Here is an 18,384-nt window from a genome sequence, read left to right as displayed (position 1 = left end):
CAAATGAAGGTAAGATACCCCATTTTGTTTTATCCCATCAAATAAGGTCATAGTTTAATATGTAACATCTCAAAGAAATCCAAATACTGAACTCAGCTGCCTGGAAGAAAGAAACAATTTGTTATCAGAAATATAGACATCTAAATATATCTAGGAGTCATTGTACAAGAAAAACAAAAAGTATCCTCTCATATCTGAAAGATGGTAAGGTATAAAAATATATTCAGCTAAGAGGCCTCCAATAGCTTAGCTAAAATCATTTCAATATGTTAGATGAAAGAAAAGTATGGTAGAAAAAAATTTTAAAATAGACCTGCAACACACCTCTTGATACTGTTGAACTACTTGTTCTGGTGTGTCTCCCAGAAAGATATAAAAGTCCAGAATTCCACCTATAACTCGGTAAGTTACTATTGGAGTAGGCTGGATGAAAATCTCTACAAAACAAAAATTGGAAAAGTATATGTATATAGTAAAAATGTACATAATGAGAAAATAATTGCAATGTCTACTTAAAATACTTCACATTAATCACATAATTTTAGAGTCTTTTTAATTGTTAATGGCTTCCCTGGCGGCTCAGAGGTTAAAGCGTCTGCCTGCAATGCAGGAGACCTGGGTTCGATCCCTGGATCGGGAAGATTCCCTACAGAAGGAAATGGCAACCCACTCCAGTATTCTTGCCTGGAGAATCCCAGGGATGGAGGAGTCTGGTGGGCTACAGTCCACGGGTCGCAAAGAGTCGGACAGGACTGAGTGACTTCACTTTCACTTTATGATATTTAAGATAAGAATACAGGAGAAAAGTGGAATGACACCATATGTGAGGTTTATGATAAGTTATTCCAGATATTCCTTTTACAGATGTTAACAAAAGCTACCTAGAAACTGCTTAGCAGGGAATAAAGGATCAGTCCTTTTACAATAAAAGTTATTTCTTTTTGAAATTGTATCTCAGTTAGTTATTTTAATTGAAGATTCTGTGAAAGATCATATCACGTGTTGATTTCTATAAAATAAAACTATGAAGGTTTTAATTTTTCTTTATGTTAAACATAGTAATTGTCTCAATAACCATATGGAGCACTGCTCTTGCTGGAATATGATTATTTTTGTATTTTTTTAATTGTCACTGATTCATCTATCAAATATAGGTATTGCATTATTCACAACATTAGAAAATAAAAAGTTCTACATTACTTGAGTTATGATAAACTGAAATATGATTCTTCTATCTTTTTATCCCCATATAGACCTTTGTTTTTTTAATCTGCAGGGCATATGAATTTATCTTAACAATCAAGGCTATGGGAATGGGAATAATCATTTACATGGATACATTCAATGTTGCTCTGGAGGGAAAAGGAAGTGCCTGTAAATCATAATATAGCATACTTCCCCCAAAACAGAAGCACAGACACACAAAAATCCATATCTCAGGCTCCTCTGTGCATGGAATTCTCCAGGAAAGGATACTGGGATGGGTAGCCTTTCCTTTCTCCAGGGGATCTTCCCAACCCAGGGATCAAACTCATGTCTCTTGCATTGCAGGCAGATTCTTTACCTGAGACACAAAGGAAGCCCTCACTAACTATAAAACTTGCTTATAATAATTTCATGTTCTAAATCACTAGCAACAAAGTTTACTCTGCTATAATATATCTATGACTGGAATAAATAAAACAGTTAAAACATTTCAAGTCTCATTTGAACATATTATCAGATAAATTACTCTTACCCATTGCATTGCTGTTCATTAAGAAAACACCAAATGACTTTCCGGAAGTATCCTCAATGCACATGAAGAATGTTTGATGGCCATATAAATTATTATTATTCTATAAGGCATGAATTTGAAAGTTAAAACTTAAAATACCTTTAAAATAAAAAGTATACTTAAATGGCTTTTATGTATTCCTACCTTTTTCTGTAATTTACTCCTTATATTCTATAATAATTGTCTCTAATATATACCATATGAAACATTGTAACACAAAAGGCATTGACTTATTTTACTTATTAATACATTAAGATATAAGTATATAACAATATGTTATGCTATTAATAGATTATTTAGCTTTCTTTTATGCTTTATGATGATTAAATGAGTTTTAATAAGCCATTCATCAACTATATTTCAACTAAAAAATAAGCTATCTGTGATAGGAATGGCATGTTTATAGGGCAATGGCATTTTTATAGGATAAGGGCATGTTTATATATCATGTCTCAGGTATGCCCCAAGGTATTGCCCGGAATTCCAAGATGATGTCCACTTCATATAACTTTTTCAGTATAGATGTTGAGAGCTGATGAGTAGCAAAATTTATTAACATTTGTGCACCAAATGAGGATCTTTAAAACAACCGACCTTCATTTCAGTAGCACTGGAATTTTTAAAATCAGTAACATTTGACTCAAAGCAATCATGAATCGATTTTAAAAAGTTTTTTTAATGCTATTGTATTTGTCATAAAAAACTTCATACTCTTGAAATGCAGAAATATATATATACAAATAATAGCTGTGATGGTGTCATAACAAAATATGAATAAAGTTTTAGAAAGTAAAGAATAATTCTGCATGGAGGAGTTTGGGAAATTTTCTTATGAGGTGAGATCAAATGAGCTATTAATGATATGTATAAATAATAAAGAACTAACTTCTTGTGGAAAAAATATGTGAACTAAGAAAGATTATCATGTTATGGAAGAGGAAAAAGTAGGTATAGATGCAGGACATGATGTCCACTAGATAGACAGACAGCACACACACAAAGCCATGTCGAACATGGTAAGTGTTTGGAAGTGTTCTTATGTAATGACTAGTCCTAGATAGTGTAAGTACAAGAGTAACTGAAAAGTGATTGATAAAATATAAAAGTGAAAAGTCAAAGGAAAACATTCATAAATTGGAAATACCTTTTAAAATATTCATAAAATCTGTTGTTCACTTATTTAGTTAATTTAGAACTTTGATATGAATCTTCATCCCTAAAGCAAAGAAGCTTCTGGAGTACATATCACTGACAACAAAAAGATGATGATTTCAAAAAGGCTAGAATTATCTCCTGTCGAATATAATTATTTCATTTACAACAAGAAAGATAGTTCCTTACATCACCAGGAAGTTGATCCCGAGTAAAAATTGGCCATGTTTTCCAATATAAATCATGACGAAATCTCTTATGAATATGTTCCCCGAGACCATAAATGTATTCACTGGGAAGTCTGGCTGAGATCTGTAAATACTGGTCAGAGTATACCAGGGGACCAATGCTGGTGTCAAACCTGTAGCATGAAATAAATAAAAGAGCTAAAAATATATAAAATTCTCTATTAAATATGGATCTATGTTATGAACCAGAATATTTCATTTTAAATATGTCAGTCTTTAGCTCTGATTACTTCTTAGGAGCACATGAATTGTACCAAACTTGTTAATTTCATCAACACAATTGGCTTCATTATCAACAATATTATTCTTCACACACATTTCTCTCTTTTTATCTTTACTACAATACTAAAGTACAACCATTATGATAAACTTCATTCACAGATGGCACAATTTGGACAAATTTATTCATGTTTTCAAGGTGACAAACTGGTAGGCAGCAGAGCCAAATTTCAAACCCAGTTTTGACTTTGACTCAGAGACAGAGTTTTAAAATATAGTACTATATTGGTTTCTATACCTCTATACATGTATGAAGTTCAAAATCATTTTTCCTGAAAAAGAAAGGTTTCATGTTTTATATATATCAAATATAAACTATGAGAAATGTCAGATAGCATTTCTTTTGTGATTTAACATAAAATCAACTTCAAGTCATTAAAATATATTTAAGAAAAGTAATTGCTGAGATTAAGTCCTGATAATCATCCAATTAACCTTTCTTGGAAATTCAAGAACAGCAATATTGAAAATTACTAACTTTTTTGCCAGAAATGTCCCTCAAAATACATTTATAATGAAGGCATTCAGATAACATTTAAATTATCATATATGGTTATTTAAATTTATTATGTGTAAATTTATTCAATTAATTTCATACACATATATGAAAAATCCTCTAATACTATGGAAATGTGTCCCTCTCTGAATAGTAACTATTTGATCCTACCAATTGAGAGAGAATATGATATAACAAGGAAAAGACATATAAGATTTTTTAGGTATGTAAAATATATGCAAGGCTAAAATTGTATCAGTGGTGCTCTTCATTTCAACTTTGGTTGGCCCATTCTATACTTCCATTCATATTCTGGTACATTTCATCCGTAAGAAATTAAAGCTTCTTTGATATTATAATATTTGAAAACATGTACACCCACCCTCTTTTGGAAGGAAGTTTATTCTTTCTGAAAACACCCTAAAAATGAGACTTTTGTGGTTCTATGATAATACAATAAAATTGACCAATTATTTAGACTTACATAAATGTAAGATAATTACTTACAAAATTTTATTATTGCTTTTTCTAGAAATTTTAATGCTCAATGGATCACGTATAACCTCCACATTATACAGTGGATCAGAAGTTGCAGTTCCACTAAATTCTTTTACAAACTGATGAGGAACTTCATATCTTCTATTACTTGGATCAGTGATCTGCAAAGATATTTTAAATTATCATTATTTGATTCAAAACTGTTACTGAATTTTTCAGTTCTGAACTAAATATTAAATGCAAGTTCCAAATACAAAACAATAAATTTAGTAATTTTATAGATGAGTTATTAATCTAGTCATAAACTTAACTTTAACATTGTTGAGTGGCTATGCAAAGAATAAATTGTAAGTACTGTTAAAGAATTAACAGAATTATTTAATTATAAAGGTACTATATCAAATAAAATTTTAATTGACCAATATAAAAAATCATGAGACTATTATTAAATGTTAATTCTTAAATAGTAGATTTTTGTGAATTTAATTATTATTTTGATGATCACTCACTAACAAGTCATGAAAGTATTTTTAATTTTGTTTTAAAAAACAATTTTTGTGAAATTGTTGCTAAAAGATATTGCACAAAGGATGCATGGCTTTTACTGCCAATCCAAAAGACCATACTAGCAAACAATTTGGTAGAGAAAGCAGAAATTAGTTTCTTTAAAATCATGACTAGAAGTGATACCAGTAAAAAGAACTAGTGAGTGTGTCACACATATATAGAACAATTAACAGCTTCCTTAAATTAAATTCTAAACTAATCTTTTATCACAGTCTGTAGTTCAATTTAAAAAATTACTACAGTTTATTGAGTGTTAATTCTTCTCAGGACACTGTATCAAATATTTTACGCTGAATATATTATTAAATTCTCTAAAAACTACTGCCAGAGGAACTAGCTCTTGTGTTCTATCTGAGTAGAAGTCTCAGAGAAGTGGAGTAACTAGTCCAATAAGTTCTTTTCTTTGGAATAGGCATTTATTAAGAGGGAAAATATCTTGGTGGGTTACAGGGTATATTCATAACATGCTCTTTAGTATTAACTTTTCTTTAGGAAACAAAAACCAAACCTTGAACCGCATACGATTGCGTGTCTGATTTTGAATTGTGAGGAGAACGCTGTTAATGTCATTTCCAAAGAGTGTAGGTGAAGCTTTCCTTTTTAATTTGGCTTCAAGTCCTTAAAGAAAAAAAAAAAATTGTATGAATTATGGTTTTATTTATAATGATTAGTAATCGCTAAATATTTTCATATTTTTTCTAATTTTATTGTAGGTCTCACAAATAACCTTTTCTTTTTTTAATTTGGAAGATAGAATCATGAAAAAAATAAGTTCTTAACATACCAAATTTGAACATTCTTGTGTACATGTTCCTATTTGATTTTAAGATATGTTTCCAATGAAAAATTTTAAATATACTTTTTTTATTCAACCTAAAATATGTTGGATCACCAGGATAGAACACTTCTCACCAGCATTTGTTGATGTTATTTTCTCAGCATTATAGCCGTGGTTATTTGCGAAGAAGCACCAAGGAATAACAGAATCATTCCATGGCCTCCAGCAGCAACCTCGAGCTGCACAAAGTGTCTGATAAAACATTTATTAAAGGGATCATAGAATTAGTACTGTTATCATATGTGTTGGTCTCTATTTTTCAAACATTCACTCATTCCAATAGTTTTTTGAATGAATATTAAAAAAAAACATTTCTTCAAATACATAATGTACTAAAATATCATTTATTCTTTTGTTCCTTTCACTTTGAAGAAATGTAAATATTTGATGAATTGAATTACATCAGAGATTGATGTTCTGAGTTGCGATTTATCAAATTTACATATGAATACACATTATTGTAAAATCATGTTATTTTCAAGATTCCTGCCCTCCAGATAATTAATTACAGTCTGTTCTGTTGCCACGTAGTCAGTGCAGAAGAACTAAAATATTTATTGTGTACTAATTATGTATCAAGTTGCAAGTGAGGCTATAAAGAGGATATGGTCCTAAATTTAAGCCTAGGTAAAATGTTTAAGGTCATTATTTCCAGATAATTATTAGTTTGATATGATTTAAACTAGTTCATATGCTAGCTGTTGCAACTAGTGGCTGCCATTACATCTAATGTATAAAGTAAAATAACAAATTCTCCTTAATTTTATGATCTATATGGAAAGATTACATGAAAGGAAAGAAAAATTATATATGTATACAGTAAACTTTGAGTCACATGGTGATGCTATGTTTAACATTGATATAATAAAAAATCTACTTAATATTTAAATGTAATAGTGTAACATATTTTCGTAATTTGAATACTTGTGAGCTCTTTTTCTTGGCTATTTGCCTTGAAAAAAAATTTTTTTTTAAATCTCCATGTTTACCAGTTAACGGTACACATGTTAAATTCTCTCCCATTTTTAACATCAAATTAAAGCGGCATCAGATACACATATACACAGCGGCTTGCCAGGTGGCTCAATGGTAAAGAATCTGCCTGTAAATGCAGGAACTACAGGAGATGCAGGTTCAATCCTGGGTTGGGAAGATCCCTAGAGGAGGATATGGCAGCCCACTTCAGTATTCTTGCCTAGAGAACCCCATGGATAGAGGAGCCTAGCAGGCTTCAGTCCAGGGAGTCGCAAAGAGTCAGACACGACTGAGCTACTGAGCACGCATACACACACACACACATACATGCACACACACATACACATGCATACATGCATACAAAAAATGATAGTTTAATGGGACTGAGCATTTTGGAGGGTCATTACCTAACAGAATCTAAAGTATGTGTGACTTTTGACATAAACATCACAAAATGGGAATACACACATAGACTCATTCACTCATTGACCTTTTAATCCCATACAAGTTATAATGACCAAGGAAGAGTCAATTTAGGGTTAAGCGAATCCATTTAGTTACACTTAATTTTCTCCAGTTGAATTATTCTCTTCAAATAATAAAAAAATAAATGGTTTTAAAAATTAAAAAATAGTTAAAAGAATCAATGTTACTTTATTTTCCACAGATTCTTCTTGTTAAGGTCATCATTACAAACACTTTAATAGAGTGTAGATATTCTTTCTCAAAAGTTCTACATTTATCAGAGGTTATACTTTTTAATCAGTAGTTTGAGAGGATAGAATTTCATGATGAATTATAAATTTAACAATAGCATTTTAAGTATGGAAAAATATTAACTTGCTAATTTGAATTGAAGTACAGAAAAGCAGGCTCAGTAATTTCCATTATCTTTCATCTGTTCACACATAAATAAAAAGAAATGTGTCCTAATTAATGGCTATACTTTTAAAAATATGGAATATATCCAATTTTGGATGATTATCTTAATATGATTTTCATACTATATACCTATTCATAAAAATATAAAAGACTTTGGTTGCAGACCTGTGTGGGAGATCGTTCTGGAATGCAGTTTATTCTCTGGTTGATAGGATCGTTCAGTACACTTGGGCATGTGCCTCGGGTTGTATCACTGATTTCTGAGAAAGAAACAAGTCAATAAAACAAAACATGGTTTTAAATTTACTTTTCAAGTTTTCAAGTAACAAATACATTGAAAGTATACACAAATATATATATATATATATATATATATAATGAAAATTAAACTTAAAAGAAACCTCTAAATTCAAGTTCTAATTACCAAAAGGAAATGATCCAAACAATATTTAAAACTATATAAAGCCCTTTGACTGTTCCTTAAGAGAATCAAAGTACATTCACAGAAGGTCTTAAAAGGTAGACTCAAAAGGAAACAAAATGTTTCCTGCACCGCACTCACAAACTGTGTTTTAGAGATGAAGAAAGAAGATGGAGAAATATGTATGGAGAATATATATGGGGAGAGGATGCAGAGAAGGAGACAAGAATTAGAGAAGAAAAAAAGGTTAGGAGGAAGAAGATACATAAATAGAAGAGAAAGAAGAGAATAGCAAAAAAGTAAAATCCCAACTCGATATAATAGAGAGGGACTTTCCAGCAACCAGAGATGGGGAAGATAAATTTGATTGCTTCATAATGTAGCAAGCTTTCAGTTTACTAGAAGATGATAAAACAAGACAAGAGGCAGCAGAAAACACTAACCACTGTTAGACTAGAAGATAATTTGAATTACATTTTCCACTTCTGGTTTAATCAGGAGAGAATGATGAAGAAAGGAAAAGTAGATCAGGTGGATGAAAGTAGCATGCATCAACTCTAAATTAGGATATAAATATTCAGGAAAAATGATAAACACTTCAAGCCTGTTTCACCTTCTCTCTGTTTCTCTCACATGACCTCACTCTTTTAAAAAAAAAAACAGAGTCTATGGCAAAGAGGTTATCCCCTTAAATTTCCTAACCCCGCTTGCAAGTGTCTGAAAGCTAAAGCAAAACCCAACTAATGAGATTTCCCGCTAGTTAGAAGAACCTCACTGGTAACCATAGAAGATTACTGCGCTGTTTATTAATATCTTGTTTCTTTTGCCTATTTTCTAGTTCTAAAGCAAGGCCATTAACATCAAAGCATATGGATTTCTTAATTACAATGACACTTCATTGAAATAGTTGGAGTAACTGTAACTTACCTGAGGTCTTTCTTCAAGTATTTCATCTCATATAGATTTCATAAAGATTATAGATTATTTTTAAGATCCATAATTATTATGGAGTAAACTTTATCTCAACCTCACTATAATGTATAAGTATTTTCAATATTATTTACCTTCAACAGCAGGTGTCTTAGTTGCTAAAACAACAACCAAGGCAATAGCTATTATTGTAACTATAGCAAATAGGACAATCAGAGAAATTTCCAATTCAGAAAATTTCTTCTTTGCCATCTAAAGAAAGAAAAAGAATATACATTTGAAATGTAGAATAGACAATAAGTGACCATAATTATCATAAAATTACATATTTTTTTCTACTAAGCAAAACGCAAGCAGAGCTGCAGACAGCTCTAACAGTTTACAATCTAAAATAACGCATATTTGCAAAAGGGTAAACAACACATGCAATTTCAAGTAAAAAGACAGAATTAGTGATGAACATTATAGTAGTACACTGAAATGAAAATATAAACCGAAAAAGATCTCCAAGAGGGATTAGTTGCTCTCTCTTCAGAGCGTTTTTCAAGTCAAGGAAAGCTTATATTTGTACTGTGTTCCTTAATTCCACAACAACTGTATGAGGGAGACGCTTTTATTTTATGAACTTCAGGCTTAGAGAAAAGATTATTTTTTCAAAGTCAAAAAACCCCAGTTCTTCCCTCTATAACTATTGCTTTGCAATTTCAGCACTGCTTTCTTATAAGCATATTGTGGAAAAGGATATAAATGTAAATATGGGGCAAATAAATAAAAACATATAAAAGAATACACATATAAAGTGTAGAAAATACATATATACAGGACACATACATACACACACACACATATATATGCTATATATTTAGGAGTTGTTGCTTAAAAAAAGCATTTAAACTACATGATTGCCAAGTTCCGCTCTCAAATAGCAAAATATACCAGACTCTCAAATCAAAAATGTATTTATTTCAGATAACATTATGTATTTGAGTTACCATCCTGAGGTGCCTAAATGTAGGTAGGGAAGAGTTCTTCTCTAGTAATTATCTTAAAGCCTATTTGTTTAACTTAGTTTTGATCATAATCTATCTTTCCTTGTCTTTAAGCTTCCATGATTTTTCTATATTTTCTGTTGTTATATGTTTTAATTCAGTGGAATATACCTAGATAGAAATTGAGAATTTTCACAGTAAGTGCTCTTATAAATTGCTGGTTTTAAAATCAATTTTTCTTTTTGCCCTCTTATACTCGCCCTTTCTCCTCTATCTATGTCAGTTCATATACTGAGTCGTCCGGATCTAAAAACATTTTTTCTCTCTTCCATATCTTTCTACCACAATAAATCACTCAACAAGTCTTGATGATTCTACCTCTGGAAAAGTTTCAGAATTTTACCCTTATCTCCAACAATGAAATATTTTTTTCTGGATAACATGTCTTAGTACATGCTGTTTAATCTTTCTTCAATTCTTCCACACCTGCTCTTCTAGTTCCAATTTATGCCCAGTTCAGATACTATGTCATCTGTGAAAGTTTTCTTACTTTTAGAAAGAGTTAAATCTATTCTCTTCCCATTTTACAACAGTATATAGTATATCTATTGCAATTATTCACGCACGTAAATTTCCTCCATTGTATTGTTACATTCCTAATAGCAAGAATCATGAAAGTAGTTCAGATCCTAACATCAAATAAGTATAAGCTCAATTTTAAAATTATACCTTATGATTGAAAGTTTAAAATTTAGCATTCAATTTTAGCTTATGATTTCCCATTATAGATATGTAAGCTGTTTACTGCATCAGTAATCTTCAGAGAACTTGAATGAATGTAAGCTAAATTTAAATAAAGCAACATGATCTAAAAGGCTGTTTAGAAAATGAATCCTGGTTGCTCAATGTTATGTGAGAAACAACAGAAATGCATTTAATGTTTAACTTGAAATAAGTTTAACTCTCACACTAATTTCATTTTGAGATCAAGAAGCCAGTAAAAATGATTGTTCTTTTCTTTTGTTAAGGGAAATCTTAAAAAAAAGCATATTTTCATGAAGCTAACCCTCTTTAATTTAAGTAAATTGGAACAAAATGTACCAAAATTACAATGACAATAAATCAGAACAAAATAATAAATCAGAACAAAAATGCACCAAAATTAAATTATTTATATGAGTACTTATAAATGATCAGTACTAAAGTTGTTCATAAGCTGTAGGTGGTAATTACAGTAATTGTATTTTGGATTGCAGTAATTTTAAGCAAAATATTTTTGAAGAAATTGTATACTGATGCCCTTTCTCTGTATATTTATTTCAAAATGAGTGATACTTATTACTAATTTTAAAGATCACTAATTATGACTGATCTTTAAAAAATTAGCTAGAAAAGATTTAAGTGTTTTATAAATGTAGCATTCCATTCCGCATATATTTTTCTTAAATATATATTTATCATGCCTACAGTATTTCTCTAAATTTCAAAATATGTTTTATCTTTATTTTCATCTATATAGAGCAATTCAACTAAACTTGCTATCATTCTACTTGGGTCTGACACTTTTAATGAATATCTGGGCAAAGAAAATATTCTTCTATCTTTAAAAAATTTTAGAAATGTTTTTTCCTGTTTTAGTACAAGGGGCTATACATTTAACATGGAAAATGAAAATATGTTATCATTGCTATTTTAAACAATTGAAGATAGACAGGAATATTGCTAACATGAATTAAAGGAACACACAATTACTTGAAAACTCAAATGTAACAAAGAAATATGATAGTTAAACTTACCTTATTTCATAGTCTGTTCTTTCTGCTCTGCTGTACCACAGTTGAGTAAGGCTGCCAAAGTAATGATCAGGGAAAACTGCTCAGCTATAAATTGAGCTACTCATAAAGTTTTATTGCACTCTCACCAGCCTATCAGTATTTAATAAACTTCTGTTCAATGTGCAATCATAAAAAAACTTAACCCTGAAAACCATTGTGTAAATCTCTCTCTGGGAATCTAGGTTAATTAATAATTGTGCTCTCAGATAGTCTTTGATTTCTGGAAGCTATGAACTAGCCTAAGAACATAAAAGTACTTATTTATAGTGTTTATTTCCCTTTTCAAAATCGTATTTCTTTTACCATGTAGATGCTATTTCACTTATTGTTTTATCTCATTGTGCAAAATTTAAACTCTCACTGGAAAGTTGAAACATACCTGTAAGCTAGAATTTGAAAAACACTTGTAGGAACTGACAATTAGCAGATAATATTTCATAAAAAGAAAGATTAAATAAGTTATCTTCTGTCTTGTTATTAAACTTAAAATTGAAGAACTAACAAAATCCATAAGAATGAAGTGTAAAAGTGTAGATATACAAATAAGTAGTACAGAAATAAAAGCAACATTTTATTTGTTACTTATAGCACTGATTTTATTATCAAAAATTATTGCATAAACACTTAACTTTTCATACAGAAAAACATAGGATATCAATTATTACACTATTGGTTTAAGCTAAAATAATGTTTAAGGGCAAAGGACTTGAAACAAGAGCCCTGTGTACACATAACAGGTGTAACACATATGTCTAAGAAACTCTGGGCACATTTGATTACTTTTTCAAGCCTCAGTCTCTTTGTCTACAAATTAGAAATAAAAACACTTACCTATAGGGTCATTATAAGAATTATATGTGCTCACATAATCCATTATTATTATTACAGCTCTGCTACCACAGAGTACAATTTGACTCTGAAATGGTTGGTACAAGTTCTGCATGTAGTCAGGGCACTACATTTTCAAAGGAATTTGTATTAAAATAATGTGGTCACACAGAATAGAGTAACTAGTTTCTTGAGGCACCCTGAATATGAGTTTAAACAGAAACAGTAAAAGAAGTGTACGCATGGATTATTCTTAAGACCTGGGGAGATATAAAGGAGAACTTCCAGTACATAAATAGCAGTGATATGGAAATAAGATTAAAGTGATTTCCTCTCAATTCACAAAGCATATAATTATTTAAGTGGAAAATCTCATTAAATCAACTTCAATCTTCTAGAATCAAGTGGTGAGTGGAACAAGTTCAGAGGATATAAAGTTGATATACAAAGGTCAATCATGTTCCTATAAAACAGCAATGAATGATTGGACAATGAAGCTAAAATACAGACATACAAGTAGATAGAAAGAAATAGATATACATATTTAGAGAGATATAAACAAACAGGACTTCTCAGGTGGGGCTTAACTTCTCTTCCAGACTTCAGTTAGTCTAATTTTCTCTCTCTTTCCCTAAAGTATTCATCTACTACTCTCCAGCAAAATAATGCAGCTTGTTTTAATCCCAGTGCGGTATTCCGATAGTACCTACTGCCTGGAGATAGAGATCTAAACTTCTTAACTTTATATTTACACTCTAAATTTTGTGTTTGCCATTTTATCTGACATCCTCAGTCAACCCACTCTCTTGCTATAGTAATCTGTTAAGCTCTTCCACTTTCTCACTCTCACACCTGTGCTTATTTGGTCCAGAATCTGGATTGCCCTTCTTCAATGCAAGCTCTGTCTTTCTAGTATCAGTTGACATCACTTTTCTGCCAAAGGGACTATTTGAATTCTTCTACTTGTCCTCAAGCTTATGTATTACCACTATCCATGCTTCCTTAGGGCTTCCCTCCTAGCTCAGTCAGTAAAGAGTCTGCCTGCAGTGTAAGAGACCCAGGTTTGATTCCCGGGTTGGGAAGATCCTCTGGAGAAGGAAAGTGCCACCCACTCAAGTATTCTTGCCTGGAGGATGCCATGGACAGAGAAGTCTGGCAGGCTACAGTCTATGGGGTCGCAAGAGTCGGACACGACTAAGCACGCACAGCACAGCATGCTTGATTATATTGCCCACATGAGACTTAGCACACTTAGCAAGGACAATGACTTCTTCACTTAATTCACAATATTGCACACAACATTTTATAGAGCGAGATATAGCAGTGACTGTAAACTGTATATCAGTCCTCCCTTGTCAAAGTTCAACAGCAAAATACCATCAGGGACATGACTGGATTCAAACACGGAAGGGCAGGGTGTCTCAGACAAAGTTGTCTGTGTTTATTATAGAATTTGTACTTACACTGTGCGTGTGTGCGTGCATGTTCAATCTTGTTCAGTTCCATTGAGCCAGGGTTTGAACCCAGGTCTCCTGCATTGACAGGCAGATTCTTATATTAAGCCTTATATTAAGGGACTTACATTAAGTGGACTTATATTAAGTGGCTTTTATTAAGATATAATATAATATAATATAACGTAATATATGCCATGCCATGCTAAGTCAGTTCAGTTGTGTCCAACTCTTTGCAGCTCTGGACTGTATCCTGCTAGATTCCTCTGTCCATGGGATTCTCCACGGCAAGAATACTGGAGTGGGTTGCCAGTGCCCTCCGGCAGAGAATCTTCCAGACACAGGGATTGAACCTATGTCTCCTGTGGCTCCTGAATTGGAGGCAGAGCCACGGGGGAAGCCCCAATGTAATATATACATATATTTAAAATATAAGTTACCTTTACTTACATCGTGTGTACTAAATCGCTTAAGTCATGTCCGACTCTTTGCGACCCTATGGACTCTAACCTGCCAGGCTTCTCTGTCTGTGGGATTCTCCAGGCCAGAATACTGGAGTGGGTTGCGATACCCTCCTCCAGGGGATCTTCCTGACCCAGGGATTGAACCCATGTCTCTCAGTCTTCTGTGCTGACAGATGGTTTCTTTCCCACTAGCACCACCTGGGAAGCCCGGACTTATATTAAATGACTATTAAGAAGAAATTAGAGAAGAGGGAGGAACTATGTCTGAATTGGATAATGTCCAGAAGTGAAGAGAATTCAGTAATTAAGAATCTTAATCCTGGTACAGGGGGTGGAAAGAACAAAGGGGAGCTGGGGATCATCACTGGTAATACACTCAAAAGTCAATTTTTGCAACAATACAGCCTACTTAAAAACACTGTTTCTCAGTGTTACCAGCAGCAGAGTCAATTTTTCAGTTTGTCTTTTTTCTGTTTTCTTCTTTTAAGGCAGAAAGTCCCCTAAATTTAATAAAGTACATGCATATCTATCTACAGACTACATTTTCCAATCTCTCACATGTTAATTTTGATGATGTAACTAAATTATATTAATAGTGAGATGAGACTAGAATTCATGCATGCAACTTTCACGTTACATTTTTTAGAAGAAACTGCTTGCCCCCAACCTCTTCCATTTAATTCTTTCTATGAGCCAGACATATATTGGTTCTGTAAGCCGGCTTTAAGCATGTATCCCCAGTAGACAAGAAGTTAGGAGAGATTTAAACTCCTAGATCACCTTGTGGACCAGAGGAACCTTTCCACCCTGGATCATTAAATTTCCTCTAAGATGTTAAATGGGAGAAAAATAATCTGTCTGTTTTAAATCACTGAAGGTTTGAGCATTTTTATTAGAGCACTTTATACACATCTAATACATATGGTAAGAATAGACACTGACTACTGAATTATAAATTCTAATGATAAAATGTTAAGCGTATCCACTATAAATCAAAAGGTTGCTAGTTGGATTATGTGTACTATCTGTGACCTCTTTTGGCTTTCAATTGTGTGGCTTGCCAAGTATTTTCCCAAATCAGGAAACTATATGCATACATATGCATAAATATCTAGAACTAATATATAATAAAATATTAAAGGGACTAAGAATCACTACAAATGATTGATAAATTGAAATAAAAATTCATTATTACTTTATTACTCATGCTTTTCTATTTTGGGGTGAAAGATTTTGTCAAATTTGCACTCTTGAAATGTGAACAGTGATTTGGATGGGAAGGGCTGGGTTATTTTGAATATAAGTTCTTGAAGAACTAGTAAGTTAATTTTTAAAATGAGTCATTTAGGACTTTCCTGGTGGTACAGTGGATAAGAACCTACCCTGCAATGCAGGGAACATGGGTTCGATCCCTGGCCCAGGAAGATTCCACAGCATGTGGAGCAACTAAGCTCATGTGCCACAACTCTAGATTCCACAAATTGCAGCTACTTAGCCAAGGTGCTGCAACTACTGAAACCCACACAGGTAGAGCCCATGCTACACACGAGAGAGGCCACCATCGTGAGAATCCGCCACACCACAACAGAGTATCCCCACTCACCACAATAAGAGAAAGCCAGTGCATAGCAACAAAGATCCAGAGTAGCCAAAAAAGATTAAAAATAAATTTTAAAAAATGTCATTCAATCATCACTGGAAAAAAACTGACATGATAGATTGTCATCTATTAAGTTCCAATCATATGATAGTAAAATATATTTTGTCTGTGTAACACCAGTCTATGGCAGTTGACATAAAATGGAACAACAAATAAAAATGAATGCCTGAGAGTAATCTAATTATTATTGTATTTATTGCAAATATCATTGAAACAATATAAATATAAAAATGATATTTGGTTTATGAAAACTGTCCTAAAGTTTCCAATTTGTTAATAACTTTTTTTGATCCTATTTCCATATTTTGATTCTAGGCAATCTTTTGTAGGAAAAAGCAAAAGCACTTTTTGATGATGCAATATTCATTCATATTTGAGTAAACAGACTATGATTTATTTCGAATGGCTACTAATATATATATATTCCTGAAATAGTAGTTTCATGCATAACAGTAAGGAAAAGAGACACAGAAATACAGAACAGACTTTTGAACTCTGTGGGAGAATGTGAGGGTGGGATATTTCAAAAGAACAGCATGTATACTATCTATGGTGAAACAGATCACCAGCCCAGGTGGGATGCATGAGACAAGTGCTCGGGCCTGGTGCACTGGGAAGACCCAGAGGAATCGGGTGGAGAGGGAGGTGGGAGGGGGGATCGGAATGGGGAATACGTGTAAATCTATGGCTGATTCATATCAATATATGACAAAAATAAATAAATAAATAAATAAAAATTAAAAATAAATAAATAAATAAATAAAGTGACTAGAGGATGTTCTAAGATGAATTGGATCCCCTTAGCACTGAAAGATTTACTGACTTTAAATAAATATTTACTAGAGACTTAAAGTCATTTTTCTTTGGCAAATAAAATAAGAACACTGAAACCAACTTTCTAAAGCTTTCTGAAGTAATTTCTACATTAATAATAATCAGTAAAATTGCATAAACTCTATGTCTAATTCTGAGAAGGTTTCAACAATGACAGTAAGTTTTCAATGACACATGGACTAAACACTTCAGTTTCTTATTTCTTTACCCATGTAATTCATGTAATTCATGAAATATTTATTATTCATGTAATCCATGTAATTCATGTAATTCATGAAATATTTATTAGCTGGCAATTCCTAATAGGGGATTTTAAATAAATTTAAATATAAATTATTTTAAGGTAATGAAGTAGCCCCTACGAGTGAGCATCTCCAAGATGTAACCTTTTTACACTTTCAGTTAAAATTACATCAGATATTTTCCAATATTCATTTTAGTATTCACCCATATCAGAAATAGTTTCATGAAACATAAGTTTTAGGAGGAAAATATAGACTCAAAGCTCATTTAACTCCAAGTTTTCCAAGGCGATGAGCAATCATTGAACTAAGAAATTCTGCCCAGCTCTAATACTCACATTCACTAAATTCTGAGATTTTTATGACCATTCTAATCCACTGATACATTACCATATGCCAGCTTTGCCTTAAGGAGGATAAAGTGATGAATGGTGCTACCATTTCTATGCTCACTGCCCCATAAAGTAGGTGAGACTTTGCACTAGGTACAAAAGTCTTAAGTTATGAAACTGTTCATGACACAATAGGAAAATTGTCTAATTAAAATGAGAAAACAAACCACAGTTAAAACATTTTATGTTACTAGCAAACTTTCCTGATGTTTTCAGAATATATAAAACAAGCTTACAATGCAAATACTGTAATTATTTCCCCCAGAATGTCTGAGAATCTATACCTACAATATAAAGTCAAACTAATAGTTGGGGTTAATTTTAGGTTTGGACTACATTACTTGAATTATATTAGCAGAAATTCTAATCTAATCTAAAAAATACATGTGTTGTATGTTACCTATAATACATGTATCTGATTAACTGTTCTGCTCTTTCACAAGTGGCACAGGAAAACAACTCAAAATATGTAATGCTTTGGATAGCCGCAAGGTTGCCAGCACGAAATTGAAAACTTGCACCAAGACATACTTTCTCAGCTTCTTCCATGAACACTGAGTTGCTAAGGAATTCTATTTTATGACAGGTCAATGTTAACAATATGATTGCTCAAAAAAAAAATG

General features: G+C 32.1%; 1 protein-coding gene across 3 annotated transcripts in view; it reads right to left on the bottom strand.

Annotated features, from left to right (window-relative positions):
- Positions 1-11,900, bottom strand: part of SI (sucrase-isomaltase) — a 111,146-nt gene extending 99,246 nt beyond the window's left edge. For 2 of the 3 annotated variants that reach the window (XR_006270399.1, XM_043473833.1), the window contains exons 1-9: positions 11,849-11,900; positions 9,198-9,315; positions 7,878-7,972; positions 5,930-6,047; positions 5,526-5,635; positions 4,460-4,611; positions 3,119-3,290; positions 1,739-1,838; positions 325-437 (exon numbers count right to left, since the gene is read on the bottom strand). Coding sequence is in view for 2 of the 3 variants with exons in the window: in XM_043473833.1 (XP_043329768.1) it covers positions 325-437; positions 1,739-1,838; positions 3,119-3,290; positions 4,460-4,611; positions 5,526-5,635; positions 5,930-6,047; positions 7,878-7,972; positions 9,198-9,315 (978 nt within the window). In the remaining variant the exon portion in view is untranslated. Of the gene's footprint in view, positions 1-324; positions 438-1,738; positions 1,839-3,118; positions 3,291-4,459; positions 4,612-5,525; positions 5,636-5,929; positions 6,048-7,877; positions 7,973-9,197; positions 9,316-11,848 lie in introns of those variants that run through there. The other variant, XM_043473834.1, reaches the window with a different exon arrangement.
- Between the last annotated feature and the right edge of the window lie 6,484 nt (positions 11,901-18,384).

This window comes from Cervus canadensis, chromosome 7, assembly GCF_019320065.1.
Source record: "Cervus canadensis isolate Bull #8, Minnesota chromosome 7, ASM1932006v1, whole genome shotgun sequence".
Classification (NCBI taxonomy): Eukaryota; Metazoa; Chordata; class Mammalia; order Artiodactyla; family Cervidae; genus Cervus; species Cervus canadensis.
This window is presented reverse-complemented; position numbering and strand designations above follow the sequence as displayed.